Below are 20,265 nucleotides of genomic sequence, written 5' to 3'. Positions count from 1 at the left end.
TAACGTTAAACTAAATCAATAAATATATAAAATTTTGAATAATATTAAACAAACATATTAACTGTATTAAAAAAGTTGATTTTGTTTTTTTTTTCGGGCCAAATATAGCTTTTTCCTACTGGCGGAAAACTGGCGGAAAATTGGCGGAAAACTGGCGGAAAAATGGCGGAAAACTGGCGGAAAAATGGCGGAAAACTGGCGGAAAATTGGAGGAAAATTGGCGGAAATTTGCGAAAACTGACAAACTGGAGAAAATTGGCGGAAATTCATCTTTTTCGCCAAATTTCCTCCGTTTTTACTGTTTTTCGCGATTTTTCAGTTTTACACAAAATTTCTCCCATTTTCAAACCATATGCCACCTAAAGTATCTTTAAAATCACATAGAACATCTCATAAATCAATTTCTTGCATACCCATATCAAATAAAAAGCTTAAAAAACCCTAAACTAATAAAACTTACAAGAAAAAATAGAAAGAGAAAAAACAAAAAAAATACATATTTCCTTACTTTCATCTAATAAGAAAAAAGATAAAAATTTTACCTGATTTTAGTTTGAGATCTGAGAAAATACAAAAAATTGAGTGAGAGGCGATGAGATGCAAAGAGTTTAGAGAAACCCCACGAACAGTTTTGTATAAACCCCACCCCCACGAACGAACGGCTGTGTAGAAGAAAGGAAAGCTTTTGTGTAATTTTCAATTTTATCAAGGGTATTTTTGTCCCAAGGTGGCTAGTTTTTAAAAAAAAAAAAATTTTGCTATTTTTCTAAAATGGAGTTGTAAGGTGGTTATTTATGGGAAAAACCCTAATTATTATTTCGGCCAACTTCCAATATCAAAAAGAGTAAATTATTTTTCCAACGGTTGTAGAAACTAATCCAGACTAACCAAAGTGATCTAACTGAACTGATTTAGTTTGGGTCGATTTCGAATTTGTAATCTGTTTAGTTTTGTCTAGATTGTTGTCATTTCAAACCAGATTAAACCGAATCTGGCTGTCATATAAATATAATTTTTAAATGTTTATATTATTGTTAATTAGATTTTTAATACATTTTTATGTTTATTAATTGTAATATATTATTAATATTATAAATATTCAAATTATTAAAAAAATAATAATATAATTTAAAAAACATTAAAATATTAAAAAAATAAAAAATAATATAAGATAAAAAGTCTAAACTAACTAAACCAAGCTAAACTGATGGCTCGGGTCGGTTTTTGTCAAAAAACTGATTGAATTGAGTTAATGTCTATCCTAACTTCTAAATCTTTTATCTTATCTTCACAAAGTCCCATTCACTGTGAATTGTTAAAAATACCCAAATTTTGTTTTTTAATACTTCATATTGTCGACCTCATCATTTTTGCTTGAAAATGTCTGACAAAATAGCTATCGGTTTTGGACTAATCTCATCTCATCAAGAGCAGTATATTGGTTATATACAAATTCTAAATAGATATATAAATCATCAGGAACCAATAAAGACAACAACGAAGTAAACTTTAAACTTTGGGTGGATCCCCTTAGGTTTCATAGAACGGGACCCTTTGAATCTAATAACATCAGCATCTTTACCAATAAAGTTTGGGATTAAACGAAAATTTAGTGCAACAGTCAATAATCAAAATACAGTAAAACTAATGACTTTCAATGTTTTATGCATTTTGGTATTTCAAAATAATAAAACTATGTAAAATATATTTTTTTATGGAAAAATGATGTAAAATATTTTTGATAATGCTAAGTATTTTGATATTTGAAGTTAAGATTTTGGGTGCATATCATTATTTAGAAAAACAATAACTTTTGCCCTCAAGCTTTTATTAGTAAAACTTATTGGTAGAGCAAGTTGAACTTTTCTATTAGAAACTAATCCCAGAGGCTTTGCAATTGAATTTGGCAGAATAATGCAGCTAAAACCTATATAGAGCTGAATTAATTATAATAAAGATCCCATTAATTTTTTACCATACACACTTATTTTTTTCCCCGAGTATACGCATAATTAATTGGCAATGTACCCCCAAATTTAGCTTAAAATGCTTGACGTCACATCGACTTATGATAATGTTGAATGTGGGTTTGAAGGAAGGGGTAAAGTTTTATTTAATTGTGCCAACAAAAAAATTGTCAAAAAGGTGAAAAGAATTTGGTCAAACAAAACAACGAAGGAATCTTCGCTATTTTAATCAGGCCACCCACAGTAACATTATCATCAATGTCGCTTTGTATGTGAAAATATCATTTTCGGCTACCAAATTGCTGTTGGAATAGTTTATTATATATATATATATATATATATTAAAAAAAAAAGGGCATTGGAATTTACGCCCTAAAAAGTAATTACTCAACTGTATCTAAATTAACCTCATTATATACAAGCCAGCCATCATTATTTTATATAATTAACAAAAGAAATTAAAGAAAAAATAATAATACGGAGCCCTCGACCAACCAACCTTGCCAGAAACATTTACGAACGTTCTGAAAAAATTTTGCAACGTGAAAAATACCAAAAAAAAGCAGCACATATATTGCAGTGGTCATCATGTGAGTTCTGTGAGTGGAACTTCAGTCCAATAATTATTTAATGGCAGAGTCGAGATCTTTAAAAATCATAACCAATTGGCCGCCTTTGCCTCTTCCAACAATTGCTAAATCTTTTATATTAATACCATCTCGAAATTCTCCTATATATATATATATACATATAAAATATATTTTCCACAACCATGTGACGCATATTGAATATTCCTTCAAAATTACGAAACACCCATAAAAAAACAAAGAAAGAAGCACAATTAGAATAACTACCCATATATCTAAAATACTTCATTTATTATTGTTTTATGTACGAAATGGCAGAGTGCAATTCACGTTTTTCTTTTCCTTTGATCATTTTTTTTCCCCCTAAGAGATAAGAAAGAAGATAAATTTATTCATGAATGTTGAATTCTCTAGACCATGTTAGCTTTTATTTTATTTTTTATTTTTTTGGATGAATTAGTCCATATTAGTTGTTACAAAGCAGAAGCTACTCCTCTAGTAGAGAGGGGGGAAAAGGGGGGGGTCCCCGTATGGCGGTACCGTATATAGCTTTTCTTCGCAGCAAAATCACGTATAGTAGTCCCTAGGGGGCGCCACAAGTGCCAAACACAGGTGTCACTCTCACATTCTAAATCAAAGATTTTAACATCTCCCCCATCCGGGTTCTCCATTGCCTCAGTTACTTCTTTCCTTGGCATTGAATCACTGCTATTGTAAGCATCTTTAACAAAAGTCAGTCAAATTCATCACCCTTTTATCATTCCTCATACCACCGATAAAATGCCAAAAAAGGTCAATCATCACTGCGTTTAATTTAACACACTCTCTCTCTCTCTCTCTCTCTCTCTCTCTCTCTCTCTCTCTCTCTCTCTCTCTCTCTCTCGTGGAGTCGGCTTTTGTCTTGAATAACCTTTCCCACGTTGGGTTCATAAACATTCTCTTGGACAATTCTTTGATTAAATGTGTTGCGTGTGATAATAGACCTTCTAAACCAATAGCCGTGGAAGAAATATTATGTCCATTGGTGAGGTATTCCAGAGGCACAGCAAAAATGATGTTGATGTAGGAACAGATGTCAAATGACCAACTAAATACGTAATATTTGGAGAGCTTTTCAATCTGATTTCTATGTCTATATGAACAATGATTTATATATATATATATATATATTTGGTAAATGATTTATATGAATAAATATATATGATATTTTGTGGCAGTTTTGTAAAATTGTATTCGTTGGAAGTGAATGGAGTTAGTTAGTCCCGCACTTAAAAATCTAATGCGGCAAGTTAGCATTTTCAATTCGAACTACTCTTCATCAGCCGGCAAACAAAAGTTATGAGCCTGACGCCCTAGACAAACGAAAAAAACAAAAAAGTAACCAAATATATACTAGGCTTGCTAAAATGAAACTGGTTTTTCTCCTATTTACAAGCCCCCATTGCAACGGAGAGACAAAACAAGACGAAGCCTTTTCCAAATTTTGACAAGACCATTACCAAGACAAAGGTCCTCAATGGCTCGCCGCCGCCTTTTTAGTCCACGTTTGATTATAGCTTTGGTTGTAGGTTTAGGTTAATTTGGTAGATTTTTGTATTTTGTTATAATAATAATAAAAGTCAGACCCACTATCTATCATCACAGCCATTCTGAAACTTTTGCAAACGACATAAATGCTTACCCAAATAAGAGTCCCAGCCACTATGAGTGTAATGCCCTCGGTTTACCGGACTGCCCCTGCTTTCCAATCTCGGGGTTAGAAAACTAGCCGCGAAGACCGAGGGGCATAAAATAGGGATAGAAAGGTCATTAAGCTTGAGTAACCATTGACCAGTCAAAAACACACGATTTTTATCACGGTGCCGTCGTTTCTCCACAACCGATTGGTCCAACTCGACGGCGACGCAACGCACCAACGAGACTCGCCCATCTATGCTGACCTCATCATTAATATTAATTTTAAAAAATAAAAAAATATATATTTAAACCGCCATTACCAAATCATACCTATATGACCCGCGCATACATCCAAGCATACATACATAATCCATACATACATAGAATTGGAAAGTTAGAAGCCCCCCCCGCATCCGGCTCAACCGACTCCCACTCTATATATATATATATATCTGTTTTGCCTCCGTTTATATTCCCTTCAATACATTCCAGCAAAGTGAGAAGGTCGTTCCTTCGAATACTCGAATCCCTAACTAAGGTTCAGATCCCACATTTAGAGAATGGGCGAGGTTAGTGGTCAACTTTAGCAGTTTAATTAAAAGTCAATAACTTGAAGAATTTGGATTGGAATTCTCGTTCTGATGTGGGTTTTTGTTTGGATTTGTGGCAGAAAAAAGAAGGCGCAAAGAATGAGAGCGAAAAGAAGGCCGGCGCCGACGCCGGTGCCAAGAAAGACGATGGCATGACCACCGTCGTTCTGAAGCTTGACATGCATTGTGAGGGATGCGCTAAAAAAGTCAAACGAGCCGTTAGAAGCTTTGATGGTATACCATATATCCCAAATTCATTTACTTTTTCTCATCCGTGATTCTCCTCCGGCCTAATTAATTTATTTTGCTTTTTAATTTTCCAAAAGTTAAACGGAAAAACAGCATTGATTTTTTTGTCTTAGATATTTTTACAATGGAAATTATATCTTATATCGAACGGTTAAAAGATATGGTAAAGGAAGAGATGGGAATTAGAACTTGAATTTGATTTTGATTTTGATTTGATGCCAGTTTTATTTTCCCGTGACTTTAAAATCATAATTGTTTGAAATTAAATTGTCATTCATCTTTAAACTCCATTAATTACGTAGCGTAAGATATAATCTATCAATTCGTAACAAACTCAATTCCTAATTGTCGATTGGCTTTTGGGGGCTTTGAAGGCGTTGGAGACGTAAAGGCAGACTGTGCCACCAGCAAACTGACGGTGAATGGGAAAGTAGACCCCGCTGCGCTCCGAGAGAAGCTGGAGCAGAAGATCAAGAAAAAGGTTGAGCTCGTTTCTCCACAGCCCAAGAAAGATGGTGGTGGCGGTGATAAGAAGACAGAGGAGAAGCCGGAGAAAAAGCCCGAGGAAAAGAAGCCCAGCGCCGACGACAAGAAACCAAAAGAGGTAAAACAATAAAACAAATTCTATCTAATATATGCGCACACGGCGCACTTTAGCATTGTTGAGCGGTTATTGCTCAATTTGAATTCAAACTTTGTTTTAGGGACTTGATCAGTCAATGTTGAATTTTCTCATCGATTGGGGGTTCAGAGACTGAGAGAGTTCCATGAGTTGTTCCATTAATTTCGTTAACACCAAGACTTTGTATTCTATTATTTATTTATTTTAATTTTTTAATATAGGGTTTCTTATTTTATTTTGGAACTAATTATTTAATCTTATTTTTGGTTGGCTCAGGTTACGGTAGTTTTGAAGATCAGGTTGCATTGTGAAGGATGCATACAAAAAATTCGCAAAATCATCTCCAAGTCCAAAGGTGAGCAATAATAATATCCAATTCTCACCCTTTAAATTTTTGATATATTCGCTAATATTACGTCATGATGATAAATATTTGTTTAAACACAAAAGTATTTGAATATTACAAAGATAAGAAATTGTAATCATTTGAACCACAAACAATTCAAGATGACGCAAGCACACCACTTGCCCTTGTTTCTCTTCGTGGAGATGGCATACGCAGTAATTACTTCATTATCTAACGGCAAACTGAAATTGCAAAATTGCAGGAGTTGAATCGGTGAAAATTGACGATACCAAGGATTTGGTAACCGTTAAGGGAACCATGGACGTGAAAGAGTTGGTTCCCTACCTCAGCGTGAAGCTGAAGAGGAGCGTTGAGGTAGTGCCGCCGAAGAAAGACGAAGGCGCCGGTGGCGGCGAGAAGAAAGACAAAGAAGGCGGTGGCGATAAGAAAGATGCCGGTGGAGACAAGAAAGCCGACAAGAAAGACGGCGCCGGAGGAGAAAAGAAAGAAGGCGGCGGTGATAAAAAGGAAGGCGGCGGCGATAAGAAAGAAGGCGGTGGCGATAAGAAAGAAGGTGGTGGTGGCGCTGCTAAGATGGAGGTGAACAAGATGGAGTACTTTGGGTATCCGTCGCACCAACCTTCTATGTTCTGGTACGATGCGCCTACACTACACTCTCACAACAACTACGTAATGGAAGCTCATGCGCACCAGGCGCACGTTAGTCAAGCTTATACGCACCAGGCGTACCCGGGCTACGGGTCTATGGTACCAGGGCATCAGTACGATGCTCCTCAGATGTTCAGCGACGAGAATCCCAATGCGTGTTCAGTTATGTGATGTTGAGGGATCAACGGCGGGTGATTCAAATATTAATTCAGATCTAGAATATTAGTGCTTTAATTAATTTCTAAGATGTAAATAAAAAAAATGGTATATATGAGATATATGAAAAGGAGAGAGAAACAAAATATATAGATGAATTTTAGGGATGGTGACATTGTGAATATAATTTTGGGATGTGATGGGTTTAGTCTAGGGACGTAGGGCAATTGTTAGACGGCCGACTGGCCGGTGAAGCCGGTTCATTTGTTGGGGTTGGTTGGTGGTGGTTGTTCTGTTATGTGGTTTTGTCGCTTTGTCTTCTGTAATCAAAATTTTCTGCTTATTTTTTTTATATAATAAAAATATATTAGCTCTTGATTTAAATTTATCTTTTTTATTATTCGATCGGTGAATTATTTTATGATTTAGTGGCTTAAACAGCTCCACGTGGTTAACTCTGCTTATTTTGATTATTCTAGCTCGATTTAATCAGGTGGTGTACTTTGTTGTAATACATATTAATTATTATTGGTGGGGATGGGGGATTAATTTTGGAGTATAATTCTTCAACCACATGGCCCATGCCTTGAAAGAGCGAATAGCTTTCTCTTTTGATAAAGTAAAGCCATGTAGTACATGGTATGTACATATATGGTGGTTTTCGCAGTACAATTTTTGTGTTTTGTTTTTCATTTTGAATGTATATTAAATTTATAATATTAATGCTGAAAATGTTAAAATGGTCTTCAAATTTTAGTAATAGATGTTAAAATATTATTATTAACATATTTACATAATTTAAATATTAATAAATAAATTTTTAAATAGATAAATTTAATTAAAAATAAATTAATGAAATAAAAATTGTAAATATTTTTAATAATTTCAATATTACTGTTAAATTAATTAATAAATAAAAAGTTGCATACCTTTGAATATTCGAGATAAAATGAAGCAATGGATTAGGTGGTGTCCCAACAGCCAACTCTACAGAGATAACCCTTGTAAAAAAAGGGAATGCAATATAAAAGAAAGGTAAGGCTTTCCATGCATTGGATTCAGAAATTACGGGAGTTTATCTGCATGCCCAGCAGCAATCAGCATTACAGATTAATTAAATTACTATTCATGTACATATATGGAACACCACACATAATATGAGATATATATATATATATATATATATATATATATTGATGATGATCTATTTATAATCTGTGTATAACATTAAGATGCATGACTAAGCAATGAATATTGTGTTTTACGTCCCTCATAAAAAAAATGAATTAGAGGGGGATGGGTTAGGTTTAAGAGGGGTCCCTTTACTAGCTATTAACTAATTCAATCATTAATGTTGCTGATCAGACATACATATATCTATATATATATATATATATATATTAATGAATTCTATATTTATATATTTTAATATATTACGTTCATCATAATGTCTATTGTTTGGATATATTGTTATATATATACTACTAGTACTGATATTATTATACAACTTCGATAACTTTTTAAAGTGAATACCAGATATCGTTTTCGATGGATGGGTAAGTATTAATTAATCACTATTAATATAAACTTTTGTGAGATAGATGAAAGAGATAAACTAGAGAATTAATTTTCTCAAGTAGGGTTTTAGTCTCACTCGACTAGCTAGCTTTAAACAAATATTTGGCTAATAAAAGCTGATTTTCATTATTAATAAATGATATTAGAATCTCAAATAACCTTTATAAACTTCTAAAGTTCTAAGAACATGTTCAATCGCCGTCCATAATTCTTAACAATATCATTTTATCAAGTCAACGGCAAACGGGCCGTTAAAGCCACGGCTTTTCATTTGCAACCCAAGGCTAAACAACTGTGTATAAATAGTATGAACTTGGATTTATTCATCCATCTTTCCGAATATATAATTTTGCTAATTTGCAATCATATTAGTTCAGGAATATCTACATAAAAAGGAAATTACTTGCGATAATTATAAGGATATAATTTGGAACTATGGTATGTACCACATACTATTTTAATAATATATATAATCTAGAAACTTTTTGAACCCTCTTTCGGACTTTGGAGGAACTATGTACTAATCCTCAATATTTGACTTTATATATATATATATATATATATGTATGTATGAATGAATAACATTCAAACAATTAATATCTTAATTTCAAATTTTGAATCAAAGTTGAAAATAGACGGGACTTGGAATTCAAACTTTGAAAATTAAAAAAAAAAAAAAAAAAAGATATTATTTGTCACAAGTAACAAATCATGACTAGTAATGGATTATTAATGGTCCTTAAATGTTAAGACCAATTTAATAAGCTACCATTCAGTATTTACTTTTTTATATTAAATTATTAGTTTTAAAAAATAAAAAACTATTAAATAAATAATATTTATCAAAATAATTAGTAATGGATTACTAACGGTCCTGTATGTTAAGAGCAATTTAATAAATTATTATTTGATATTTACTTTTTTATTAAATTATTAGTTTTAAAAAAATAAAAAACTATTACATACAACCGAATAATGTTTATCAAATCAACATGGATTTTATTAGTGATGAATGCTACTGATAGTAAATAACAAAACTTAATTTGAGGATTTCACATTGAGTACTGGCCCCCCATAAATATATATGCATTAAAGAAGAAACAATTTGAAAGATTATGATAAACACATTGAAATCTTTAATTGCTAATAAAAAAAATAGTAGCGTTTAACGAACTCTTTTTTCTTTTTGGTTCTCCTCCCTATCTATTCATTCTTCCGCAGTACTTAATTAGATTTTGTCGTAATTTCTTTTTAATATTGATAGATAATAACGTTTATTTCTGGTTTGAATTTTTCTTATGCCTCAACATATGACGAATTATATTTTTATATAAAAATAGCCATTATTTTTACTTCTGGGCAAATTGAAGGGCAGGCGTGCAGTTGTCTCGTAGCAAATATTTTAAAAAATGGATGCGGCGTGTTTCTGATTATATGTATGCCCATGTATGACATCAAATATATATGTTTTTTTTTTTTTTCAAATTATACATGCAATTTCGATGTTAATTATTTGATTTACTACTTGAATAATATACATATAAATATATATGCATTAAATTTTTATCAAAATTCGAATATATATATATATATATATAATCCGGCTACCATTCAGACCCTTCGATGTGTGGATAAGAAAAAAATGATGATTTTTGGATGGTCCAATTGGTAGAATCATCTTTTATATATACATATATATATATATATATATATATATATATATATATAAGCAACTTGGTATACGGAGAAGAATAATTAAAGGCATCCAAATGAATTAACAAATAAGCCACCTTCCCGCAAAAGGGTCAGAAGCTAAGCTACCAAACTGGCCTTTTAAAGACAATTTCTTAATGCTAGAAAAGTAAAACCACCTTATTACCTTTATTTATTTAGCAGGAACAAAATGAATTTTTATTTTTTATTTATTTTTTAAATGTCTAAACTGATTTTTATCAATATGTATATATGTATGACATTACTGACCCATCCCTCCGTGAACCACGTACGACTGCTCGAATTTTGAAAGACAACAACGACAAAAAGTTGTTTTTATAAAAGAAAAAAAAAGAAAGAAAAGAAAACAATTATTAATTAATTGACATTATATGGTTACGTAATTGCATAAAATACTTAAGACAAAGAAGACAAGAGCAGCCAATCATTTTGAGGATAAGAAAGTTGATGTACAATTTTTTTATTTTTTTATCATTTATTTGAGCAAATTTTTTTTTTTATTTTTATTTTTTATCATTTTCTTTTTTTTTGCTTGAACAAAGTTGATGTGCAATTGCATGCATCAATCATGCCCTTCTTTATACAGCGAGCTTATTGCTCCATTAAAGTATATGATTGTGATAGCTCAACAATAATTTTCTCTATATATTTATTTTATTTCAATACTTTATCCCTGTGTTGTGCCCTCTTTCTTTTTTTCAAACTATTTTAATACAAATAAAAAAAATATTTTTCATATATTTAAAAAAAAAAAAAAGAAAGAAAGTAAATGCGTTTATTTAATTGATTGATTGTGCCCTGTGATCTCCTTGTTTAATTATTTCTTATAAATTAATCTGCACTTAAAAAAAAAATTGAAGAAAATAAATGCATTTTTAAATTTTTTTGGTGACTTAAATTAATTATTAGTAGGTACCGAAATAATTAATAAGCACTTCTTAAATATAGAAGAAAATTATTGCATTTAATTTTTTGTCTTTTATTGATTAATAAAATTTTCAATACCTATCAATGGAAATAAAAAAAATAAAAATTTAAAATAAAAAAAAGGTAGATTGATATAAGCTAAGCCATAGTGCATTTGGTTTAAAGTAAATCAAAATGAGCATAAATCATAATTTACCACCACAAATTAAAAAAAAAACAAAAATCAAGTGAATTGATATTTGGCCAAAAAAATGCAGCTGGGTTTCGTTGTCATTTAATTAATGGATTCACCTATGACTTGTACCAACTTCACAATGAAGGGCATACCTAAAATTGTAATTATTGGAATCGTCTTTTTTTTTTCCCTCAAAAATTAAAAAAATATCTTTCAATTTTTTTTTTTTTTTGCTTTTTCAATTTTCTTTTTGGCGCTTACTGCATATATCCATAAAATATCAAAATCCAACGTAAATCATGCATCCCATTATTACACTTGAAAAGTGATTCAAACTTTTTCCATATTTTTTTTTTGTTTTTTATAATTTAAAAACTAAAGTAGGCTGAAAAAATTCGCCGTGGATTATAACCCAAACCGCACACGTCACGCATCTAAATGGATAGAATCGATTCACTTCAACGTGTCGTTCTTTTAGCGCTTTAATTCATGTAATGTAACCTTTTTTTTTTTAACTTGATCGCACCAGAAAAATCCTTAGATTACTGAAGCTTTACCTGCAATTTTGCCTTTTATCCGAAATGACAGCAGGGAATTGGAGTATAGGGCCCCGCCAAAAGTGAAGGACGAGAGTCGAGACTTGGCCCGCATAAACTATTCGAAAGTGGTCTCCACGTCAGCACACACGTCATAGCTTTGAAATGAAAGATGGATTTGCATTCTTTCTTGTTGTCGTTGTAGTTGATGTTGTTGGATTCGGGAATGAAGTCATGGTCCTAATCCAAGCCCACTTGACACAAAACCACGGGTAGTATTTTACACACAAATCGTAAGGAAATTACATTTCCGACCCTAATTGGGCCACGCCTAACTACCACTTGAAAAGTCTTGAAAAGATCTGAAAATTCATGGACTCTGGGTCCCTCACCTAACAATTTAGTTGAGAGGATTATAAAGTTTCCAAATCTTGAAAGCTTTATTCAATGCCATATAATTGTGATGGGTTATCAGGATTAGTGAAAATGGTAATTTTAAATTTGACGATCATGACATAGTGGAAATTAAATCCGACGCAATCGAATATTAAATAAATAACAAAAAGAAAAAAAGAAGGCATATCAAGTTTTGTTTGTTTCCCAAGAAAAAAGAACGTGACAACAGCCATTTTCATGTCATTTTGGTACACCATTAGAGGCCACTTTCTTCATCTCCCAAATGCTTCTCAACACCATATTTGCTTTGATTGGCGATTTCAATCAATTTGCCATTAGACATTGTCATGTCTATATCATTTATAAAAAAAACATCAACAAACACGCACACATAAATATATAGATTAATCCAAAACTTCGTTTCTCAAATATTAACATTCATTTTATAACTATCGGTTTTGAATATTTTATATTTAGCTTCTGACTCTCGAGGCATAGCACAGTTTGGTCATTAATTAATTTATTGAAAAATAACGCTGTAAAATATAATAATGTTCTAACCCAAAGAAAAAAGTAATAATAATGATAAGAAGAGAATGTGTCATCTTGATTGATACAACCACCAGGGTTTTCAGGTTTAACTAGTAAAATATTAATTCATTCACGGTCACTGAATCATTTACCAATGAAGGGGCAACCGCCGTAGTTGAAGAAATTAATGATAAAAATAACTCGGAGAAGTGTCAACCGGCATGCATATGGTTGTTGGAATAAAAAATAATTAAAGTAAATATTTTATACATTGATTTAATTAAATTGCTATATTAACGCAATATCAAATAAAGTCTTAATTAATTAATAATAAGTGTTTGGATTATTAACAAGGGGGGCAGCGTTTATCAGTATCTGTGGATGGGTAAAGAAGAGCTGCGTGCAATACGTACATGAATACTTTCTATTGCACCGACACATAATTTCATCTACAACAACCACGACGACAGGTGGTTGTCGTCTTTTTATTTTCTTTCTTCTTTTAAGAGGAGACAAGTGCTCTTTCACCTTTGCTTAACTTTTTCTTCTCGTTCTCAATATAACCAAATACCACATCAATGATGTTCATGTCCGATTTAAGGTTTTCTTTATTTAAACCGAAAAATTATGGAATATTTTTCTTCACCTTCCACCATAATTTTTATTCTACAAGTTTGGTGTACTGTTTTGTCAAAGCTCAACTCCCTAATGTATATTTGAAAAAAAAAAAAAAAATGGTGGAAAAAGAAAAGAGAGCATGTATATGAAAATAATATTCATTTTAATAAGAGACAAGCACGCCCGTGGTGTACTAACTAAAAGAAAAAGAAAAAGAAAAAAGGCACTCCCGTGGATTGTATTTATTTATTTTTGTTTTTTCTATTGCGAACCACGCGTGTACATTAACTTAACAATTATTTATCCCATTGGGTGAGCTTATTCTTCATTCGTTTAATTATATGTCTTGATAAAAATTCAATTATATATGTATGTGTAGAAGACTCTTGGGTTGTCTTATTGAGACCCTCTAATAATGATAATTTTGATTATTGTGTAAAGGGAGATTTCTATTAGCAGCTAGTATAATCTAGCATACCGTAGTTAAAATCTTCTCACCTTTAGTCATCATTATTTATTTGAGAAATATAATTAAAGATCGACTTCGATCGATTTAAGATTTGGTGAATGGAAATTTTGATCTTTGGTGGCACATAGCAAACTCCTTCAATAGTGACATTGAGATTAAACCAAGAGACGTTTATATTAAAATGATTTGGGATAACCTAATTTACCAATAAGGAGGGAAGATAATGAAATTTATTGGAGAATGGGATTTGTCATCATGCATGATCATGAATATTAAGCATGGAGACAAATTGAGTAACAATGGAAGAGGAAGTTGAGTCATGAATGAGGTCCTAAATTCTGACTCAGCCATGACTATGACTCAAGACCGCGTTGCTCTTCTAGATTTTTTGTACACCCCATGAAATACATGGGGATGATGGCCATGTATTTGTGTATGTATGTATGGACATGGATGATAATGATGATGGTGGAGATGTATGATGAAAGTGAGCATGTTCATGTGGGTCCTAAAGTGTTTGAAAAGGGTTTGAGTTTTGGGATCTGGTGTGGGTTGGAAGGAATAAAAGTTTGACTCCGTGAGAGATATGCACAGTTAGCCACCAGACGCAATTTGGCAGAGGACATTCAGGGCCCATTCCACGTCAGGTACACATGGCGCCGTGTTGGACTTTTAATTCGCACGCCAAGTATGGGCTTTCTTTCACTTCAATACGTCTCCTCCATGTTCTATCTTCTTCAATTTTCTAAATTAATTCCTCCATTATTTTTGAGGGATTGGATTCTCTATCTTTATATTTTTCCTCAAATACGTACTTGTTCACATTAATTCTCGAACCAAAAGCTCTATCGGTTTCGGCTTTAAATAATTTAAATATATGCTATAGGTGTCTTTGTTTGCATTTTTTTTTCCTTCAATAACTCTTTAGTTTTGTTTTTAGACAGTTTAATTGCAATATCCATATTTTTCCATATATAAAGTTTTAGATTTAAGATTTTAGGTTTGAATAATTCTAATAATAATAATAGAAAACTAACTCCTTAATTTTCACCCTATTATATAAATTATAACCTAGTTTTAAACCACCTACTTTGATTATTTCTATCCAAAGTTGTTCTAGAGTGTAGTCTAGTAAACTTCATATTTTAATTTATAAGATGAAAAGTGGGAAATCGTCGGAGTCATTGACTCATTTGTTTGAACACGTGAAATTTGCCTTCATATTCAAATTACGCAGATAAATGAAAACTAAATTATATTATATATATATATATATATATGCGCTTAAAGTCCAATATAAAGATGTTAAAAAGAAAAAGAAAAAGGAGTTGATTGGTTTTGTAAGTCAAAACCCAGGTGCACGATATCCTTGTCCGCTATTCTTATACAACAGTCTAAGGAGAGATAAAGTTTGCTTGATTTATATCGGACCAAAGAATTCTAACATGAAGACTGGACCAGCGGGACACAAGCAGCCTGAAAAAAGTTGATATGTCTTTTGACTTTTGGTCCTTGGATAAGATTTTCCAAATTACTCTAATTAATATTCTCCTTAATTGGTCCATATATCCTTGGACCAAATGATATACTTGGTTTTGCCTGTTAGATTTGGTAAATGTCACTGCTAATCAAACTATTTGACAATCAGATGCAGACTATCAAAGGTATACTTTGTATCCCATACCATGTGTTGCACTTGTCTCCCAAGAGCCAAATGTTTGACTATTTCGTGATTTGGTCTTTAGGTTCCATCAACCATGGAAGTTTTTTTTTTTTTTACCAAGATCACAAATAAAAAAACGTTTATTTTGTGTTTAAAATTTATTAAACATCTATTCCTTACTAAGAAGTACTTAATGCCCATTTAACATAAGTTACATAACCAATACAAAACTTCCTACTGGTTTGGTTTAGGATCAATGTTTTTTCTAGAATGCGATGCGAATGCATGCGCCATTAATTTATGGTAGAGTTCCATCCACACATGTTAGCTTCTCTGTATGGGTTTGCTTTTAAATTGAGAATTGTGTACAAATGATTAAACTCTTTGTTTTCTCTTTGGATCCTACATGCCATGTCATGGGAAATTTTACATAATCTACGTACACTGAAGGCCCAAAATCCATGCAATCTAGAGAGTTGGAACTTGTTATCCACAAACTTTTCTGCAACCATGCCTTGGGCTCCACTTGTATTTAATCACCATGGATGTATGTTGTGGGCTCATCATTATGATCAGCCATGACCATAAAAGGGGATGGTGGGCCAACCCAATCGATGATAGATAAGTAAGTCCAACATTTCAGAGGGCTAAAAGATGGGGAATTTGGCCCTTTGCCCTCACGGGCAGGGCTTTAACTGAATATATCCCCTCTTCTTTTATTTTTTATATTTTACCCTTCTACTTTTCAATAATCTTAAAATACCCTTATATCAAAATTAAATATTTTTACCTGTTTTTTTTTTTTTCATTTTTTTTTTCTTCATCGGCCTTTCTCTTCTCCTTCATCACCTTTCTCCTAAAGCTGGCTCACCTCTTCTCATTCATGAAGATTTCTTCACTTAATTGCCTTTTTGCCAAACAACCTGGTTTTATCTCTCAGGTCACTAAAATTCCATACATACCTGTTCAATTTGATAGTTCGGAATTCGGAATTAGGGTATTGTGAAGAAAGAGAATTTTAAAAGTATTAGGGTATTGCATTGCCACCTCGTTACAAAAAATTCCTTTTTCTTCCACGCAATCCAATACCCAATAGCCCAAACCCCTCTCCATCGTCTTTTCGTTTCCTTTGCCTTTTGTTTTTTTAAGAAAAAAAACATTACATTACTCAAAAATTTAATTTAATATCCTTTTTCAACCTTCTCGTTGTTATTTCTTTTTGTTCCTTTGGTGTTTCTTTAACCCTTGTTTTATGTTTCCGCGAACCAGAGAATCAGCCAAACTGTTTTTCTAGATTGTTAAGGCTTCAGAAGAAGCTGCGTACGTCAGAGACCTCTCAGATGATTTGCTGCAGCCAACTACAAAACGGTCTCACAATGTCTCAACCAAGGAAGTCATATTCTGGAAAATTTTTAAGTGCCAACAATTGAAGTGTTCCCTGCAGCTGCTCTAACACCTGCACTAGCAGCACCAGAGATGAGAATGAGTGAGTGGTCCTGAACCTCCTTTCATTTTGTCGCTTTCCATCATTTTTTGGGTAGAAAATTTGTTAGTATATGCAGACTTTCAATTGTTGCAGTAATTATGATGTAGTATCAAGTCTGTATGCAACTATAATTAGTGCCAGATTAATAAATTCCATAAGCAAGGAAATTTATCTTGTTCTATTGCTTTCTTTAAGTACTCATTAGAAAATCTGTCTTCAATATTGCAGACTGAGGGAGGAATCAGAAGCCCTTTGTTGGAGAACCCGAATATATCCCCCTAGAAAGGTAACCATGCCGAGTAGATATTGGTAAAATGCATTAGAAGGTTCTTAAACAGTCATGACATGAAGGGGTTAAAAAAAAAAAAAAAGTTTAGAGAAGAAAGAACAAACTTCTGAACAATAATAATTATAATTAATTTCTCAATACCTTTGTCCAAATTTTGTGTTCATCTTTGATCATAATGAAGGACCTCTGTTTGTGTTAGGAAATCACTCTAGATTTTTTGAATAATTTCTTAGATGCTATATACATAATTTTAAATGTTTTGAGTTTCAGGCCAAGGTGTTATTACTCTTTGTACTGACTCTTTCGAATGTGTTAATGGATGATGCAGGCTTGCCAAACAAGTGTCACGGACTTGTTTGTTTACCCTTCAAGCCGTGCGGCCTTAGTTGCTATTATAACCCTTTATTGCAACTAAGTCAGCCTTTTGCTCACAAGAAGTGAAAGCTAAGCAAAAAAGACTAGAGCACAAAAGAGAGTTTGGGAGAATGAAAGTATATTGAGCACAAAAGAGAGTTTGGGAGAATGAAAGTATATTGCTTAGAAGAGAGTTTTACAAGTGAATGTGTGGATTCTTGGTTTTTGGTTGTTGGTTCTACAAATGAGGGTTCACCCCTTTTATATAGAGGGCTTGGCACGTAGTACGAGGATACAACATTCTAGACCTTGTACACATGGTATTATCCTAAATAAGATTCTAGATAATTCTCCTAGATATTTCTATGGACTATTCTAGAAAGCCATCTTACTACATGATCCTAGAATGTTCTAGAAAGGTACATATGTCCTAGATTGTTCTATAGTATTCTAGAACCTTCCAGAGATCTCTTGAGTCATCTAGAACCTTTTAGACTTCTCTTGAATCATCTATAACTTTCTAGAATTCTCTTACCTAGAAGCTTCTAGAATCTTCCGGACCCCTCCAGATTTCTCTTGAATTATCATGAATTCTCATGGAGAGTCTTGAATATTCCGGATAAGCCTCAAGGATTCCTCCATATTCATGCGGAACGTGACACTTTCCCCCACCTAATTTCGTGACACCCTCATTGCGCCTTCTTCCTTGAACCTTTGAATATGATTTTTGAATTGCCAAAGTGCATCAGCAGGTTCCCAACTTGCTTCGCTATCGGGTAGTCCCTTCCATTTCACCAAGTACTCATGACTCGGATGGTTATCCCTTCCACGAACTACTCGATTAGCTAAGATGCTCTCCATATCCTTGTCATAAGTGTTGTATACCCCTATTGGTGCTCGCTTGGACTCCCCTCTTGTTTGGTCTTCCTCATCCTTGTAGTATGGCCTTAAGCAACTTACATGGAAGACCGGGTGAAGTTTGAGTGTTGGAGGTAGCTCTACCTTATAAGATACCTTGCCCACCTTCTTGATGATTGGAAATGGCCCTTCATATCGGCGAACAAGGCCTCTATGTAGCTCTCGGGTAGACTTGTGTTGGGATGGAAGGATTTTGACGAACACCAAGTCTCCCACTTGATACTCCACGTGCCTTCTTTTTGTGTCGGCCCATTTCTTCATTTTCTTGGTTGCTTTATGAAGATATGACCTTGCTAAGTCCACTTGCTCATGCCAAGTTTTAGCATCCTTGAATGGGGCAGGACTCCTTCCTCCAAGTTGATCAAATAAGTTGGCTATCAACGGTATAGGATATTTGTTCTTGATGGTGACCTTGTTAAGTGCCCTATAGTCGATGCATAGCCTTAACGAACCATCGTGCTTCTTTTGGAACAACACAGGTGCTTCATAAGGTGCTTTCGACGGTTGAATGTAACCGGCATATAAAAGCTCTTTAAGTTGTCTCCTTAGCTCCTCTAGCTCCGGGGGAGACATGCGATAAAGTGCCATTGCGGGTGGTTTGGCACCGGGCTCCAAGTCGATGCAGTGATCCACCTCTCTCCTTGGTGGAAGTCTTTTAGGTAGTTCGGGTGGCATGACATCTTTAAAGTCTTCAAGGACTTGGCTAATCTCCTTTGGTGGCTCCTTGGAAGTGACTTCTTTTTCCTCACGTAATGTAGCAAGGAATGTAGCATCTCCCTTCCTTATCCCTTTCTTGAGTTGTATGGCAGAGAGATGGTTGGAAGTTCTCAGCTTGTGTATTGTTGGGATCATGCAAGGGCCTCCCTCCATTATACACACCGTGTTGTAGCAAGGGAGTGGCACCACATTGAATTGTCTAAGAAATTCCATGCCAAGCACAATATTAAAGTCATCCATAGGAGCAATGGAGAAGTTGACTTTACCTTGCCAAGTACCGAGGTGTAACTCCACGTTACGAGCCATGCCATCCAGTGGTTTAGCTTCAGCATTCACAGTCTTTAACCACCTTTGACCCTTGTCAAGTTTTAGGCCAAGCCTCATGGCCTCCTCCCTCTTTATGAAATTGTGAGATGCTCCAGAGTCCACCATGACTTGAGCATCCTTACCATTAATATGTGCCGCCACGTACATAAGGGAGTTGTTCTTTGCATTGTGAGCTGGGATCGGTTTAGCCTTCAATGAGTTGAGGAGTTGTAGACAACCCATTTGTGTTTGCTCTTGAGTTTCCCTCTCTTCGAGCATGGCACTTAATGACTTCCTCTTTGGACAATCTCTTGCTCAATGGGGACCGTCACATAGGAAGCAATTTCCTTTCGGCTTTAGTTCGGGCTTGGCTCCTTTCTTCCAATCTTTGCTAGGTAATGGTGGCCTTCTTTGATGTTCCTTACTTTGGGGAGTTTTATGGAACTTGTCTCCCCCACCTTTAGTATAATTATTCTTAGGCTTAGGGTTAGAAGACTCACCTCGCCTATATTCAACAAGAGTTTCGGCTGTAGTGAGTGCAGTTAAGATGTCTTGTACACCCCTTCGTTGAAGCTCTTGACATGCCCATGGTTGTAATCCATCCATGAAGTTAAAAAGAAGATCCTTCTCACTCATGTTGGGAATTTGAAGCATTAGACCAGAGAATTGCTCCACATACTCACGAATGGATCGTTGGTGCTTCAA

At 33.8% G+C, this 20,265-nt stretch overlaps 1 protein-coding gene and 1 long non-coding RNA gene across 2 annotated transcripts; both read left to right on the top strand.

The window, feature by feature from the left end:
* Nucleotides 1-4,588: 4,588 nt before the first annotated feature.
* On the top strand, nt 4,589-7,247 carry LOC107431970 (heavy metal-associated isoprenylated plant protein 6). The gene is made up of 5 exons (XM_016043016.4): nt 4,589-4,800; nt 4,902-5,055; nt 5,445-5,674; nt 5,969-6,047; nt 6,301-7,247. The coding sequence occupies exons 1-5, from the start codon at nt 4,792-4,794 to the stop codon at nt 6,876-6,878; spliced, it is 1,050 nt and encodes a 349-aa protein (XP_015898502.3). The 5' UTR covers nt 4,589-4,791; the 3' UTR covers nt 6,879-7,247.
* Nucleotides 7,248-16,334: 9,087 nt separating this feature from the next.
* Nucleotides 16,335-17,607, top strand: LOC107431927 (uncharacterized). The gene is made up of 3 exons (XR_007238448.2): nt 16,335-16,976; nt 17,205-17,262; nt 17,536-17,607. It is a non-coding gene; the product is annotated as an uncharacterized LOC107431927 (long non-coding RNA).
* Nucleotides 17,608-20,265: the final 2,658 nt, after the last annotated feature.

Source organism: Ziziphus jujuba, chromosome 11 (assembly GCF_031755915.1).
Source record: "Ziziphus jujuba cultivar Dongzao chromosome 11, ASM3175591v1".
Classification (NCBI taxonomy): domain Eukaryota; kingdom Viridiplantae; phylum Streptophyta; class Magnoliopsida; order Rosales; family Rhamnaceae; genus Ziziphus; species Ziziphus jujuba.
The sequence above is the reverse complement of the archived record's forward strand: the minus strand, read 5'-3'. Positions and strand labels throughout refer to the sequence as shown.

Bases quoted from the DNA above. Each gene is read 5' to 3' on its own strand.
- LOC107431970 (XM_016043016.4), top strand. The intron at 5,675-5,968 runs GTAAAACAATAA...TGGTTGGCTCAG, and splicing joins ACGACAAGAAACCAAAAGAG to GTTACGGTAGTTTTGAAGAT. The intron at 6,048-6,300 runs GTGAGCAATAAT...GCAAAATTGCAG, and splicing joins AATCATCTCCAAGTCCAAAG to GAGTTGAATCGGTGAAAATT.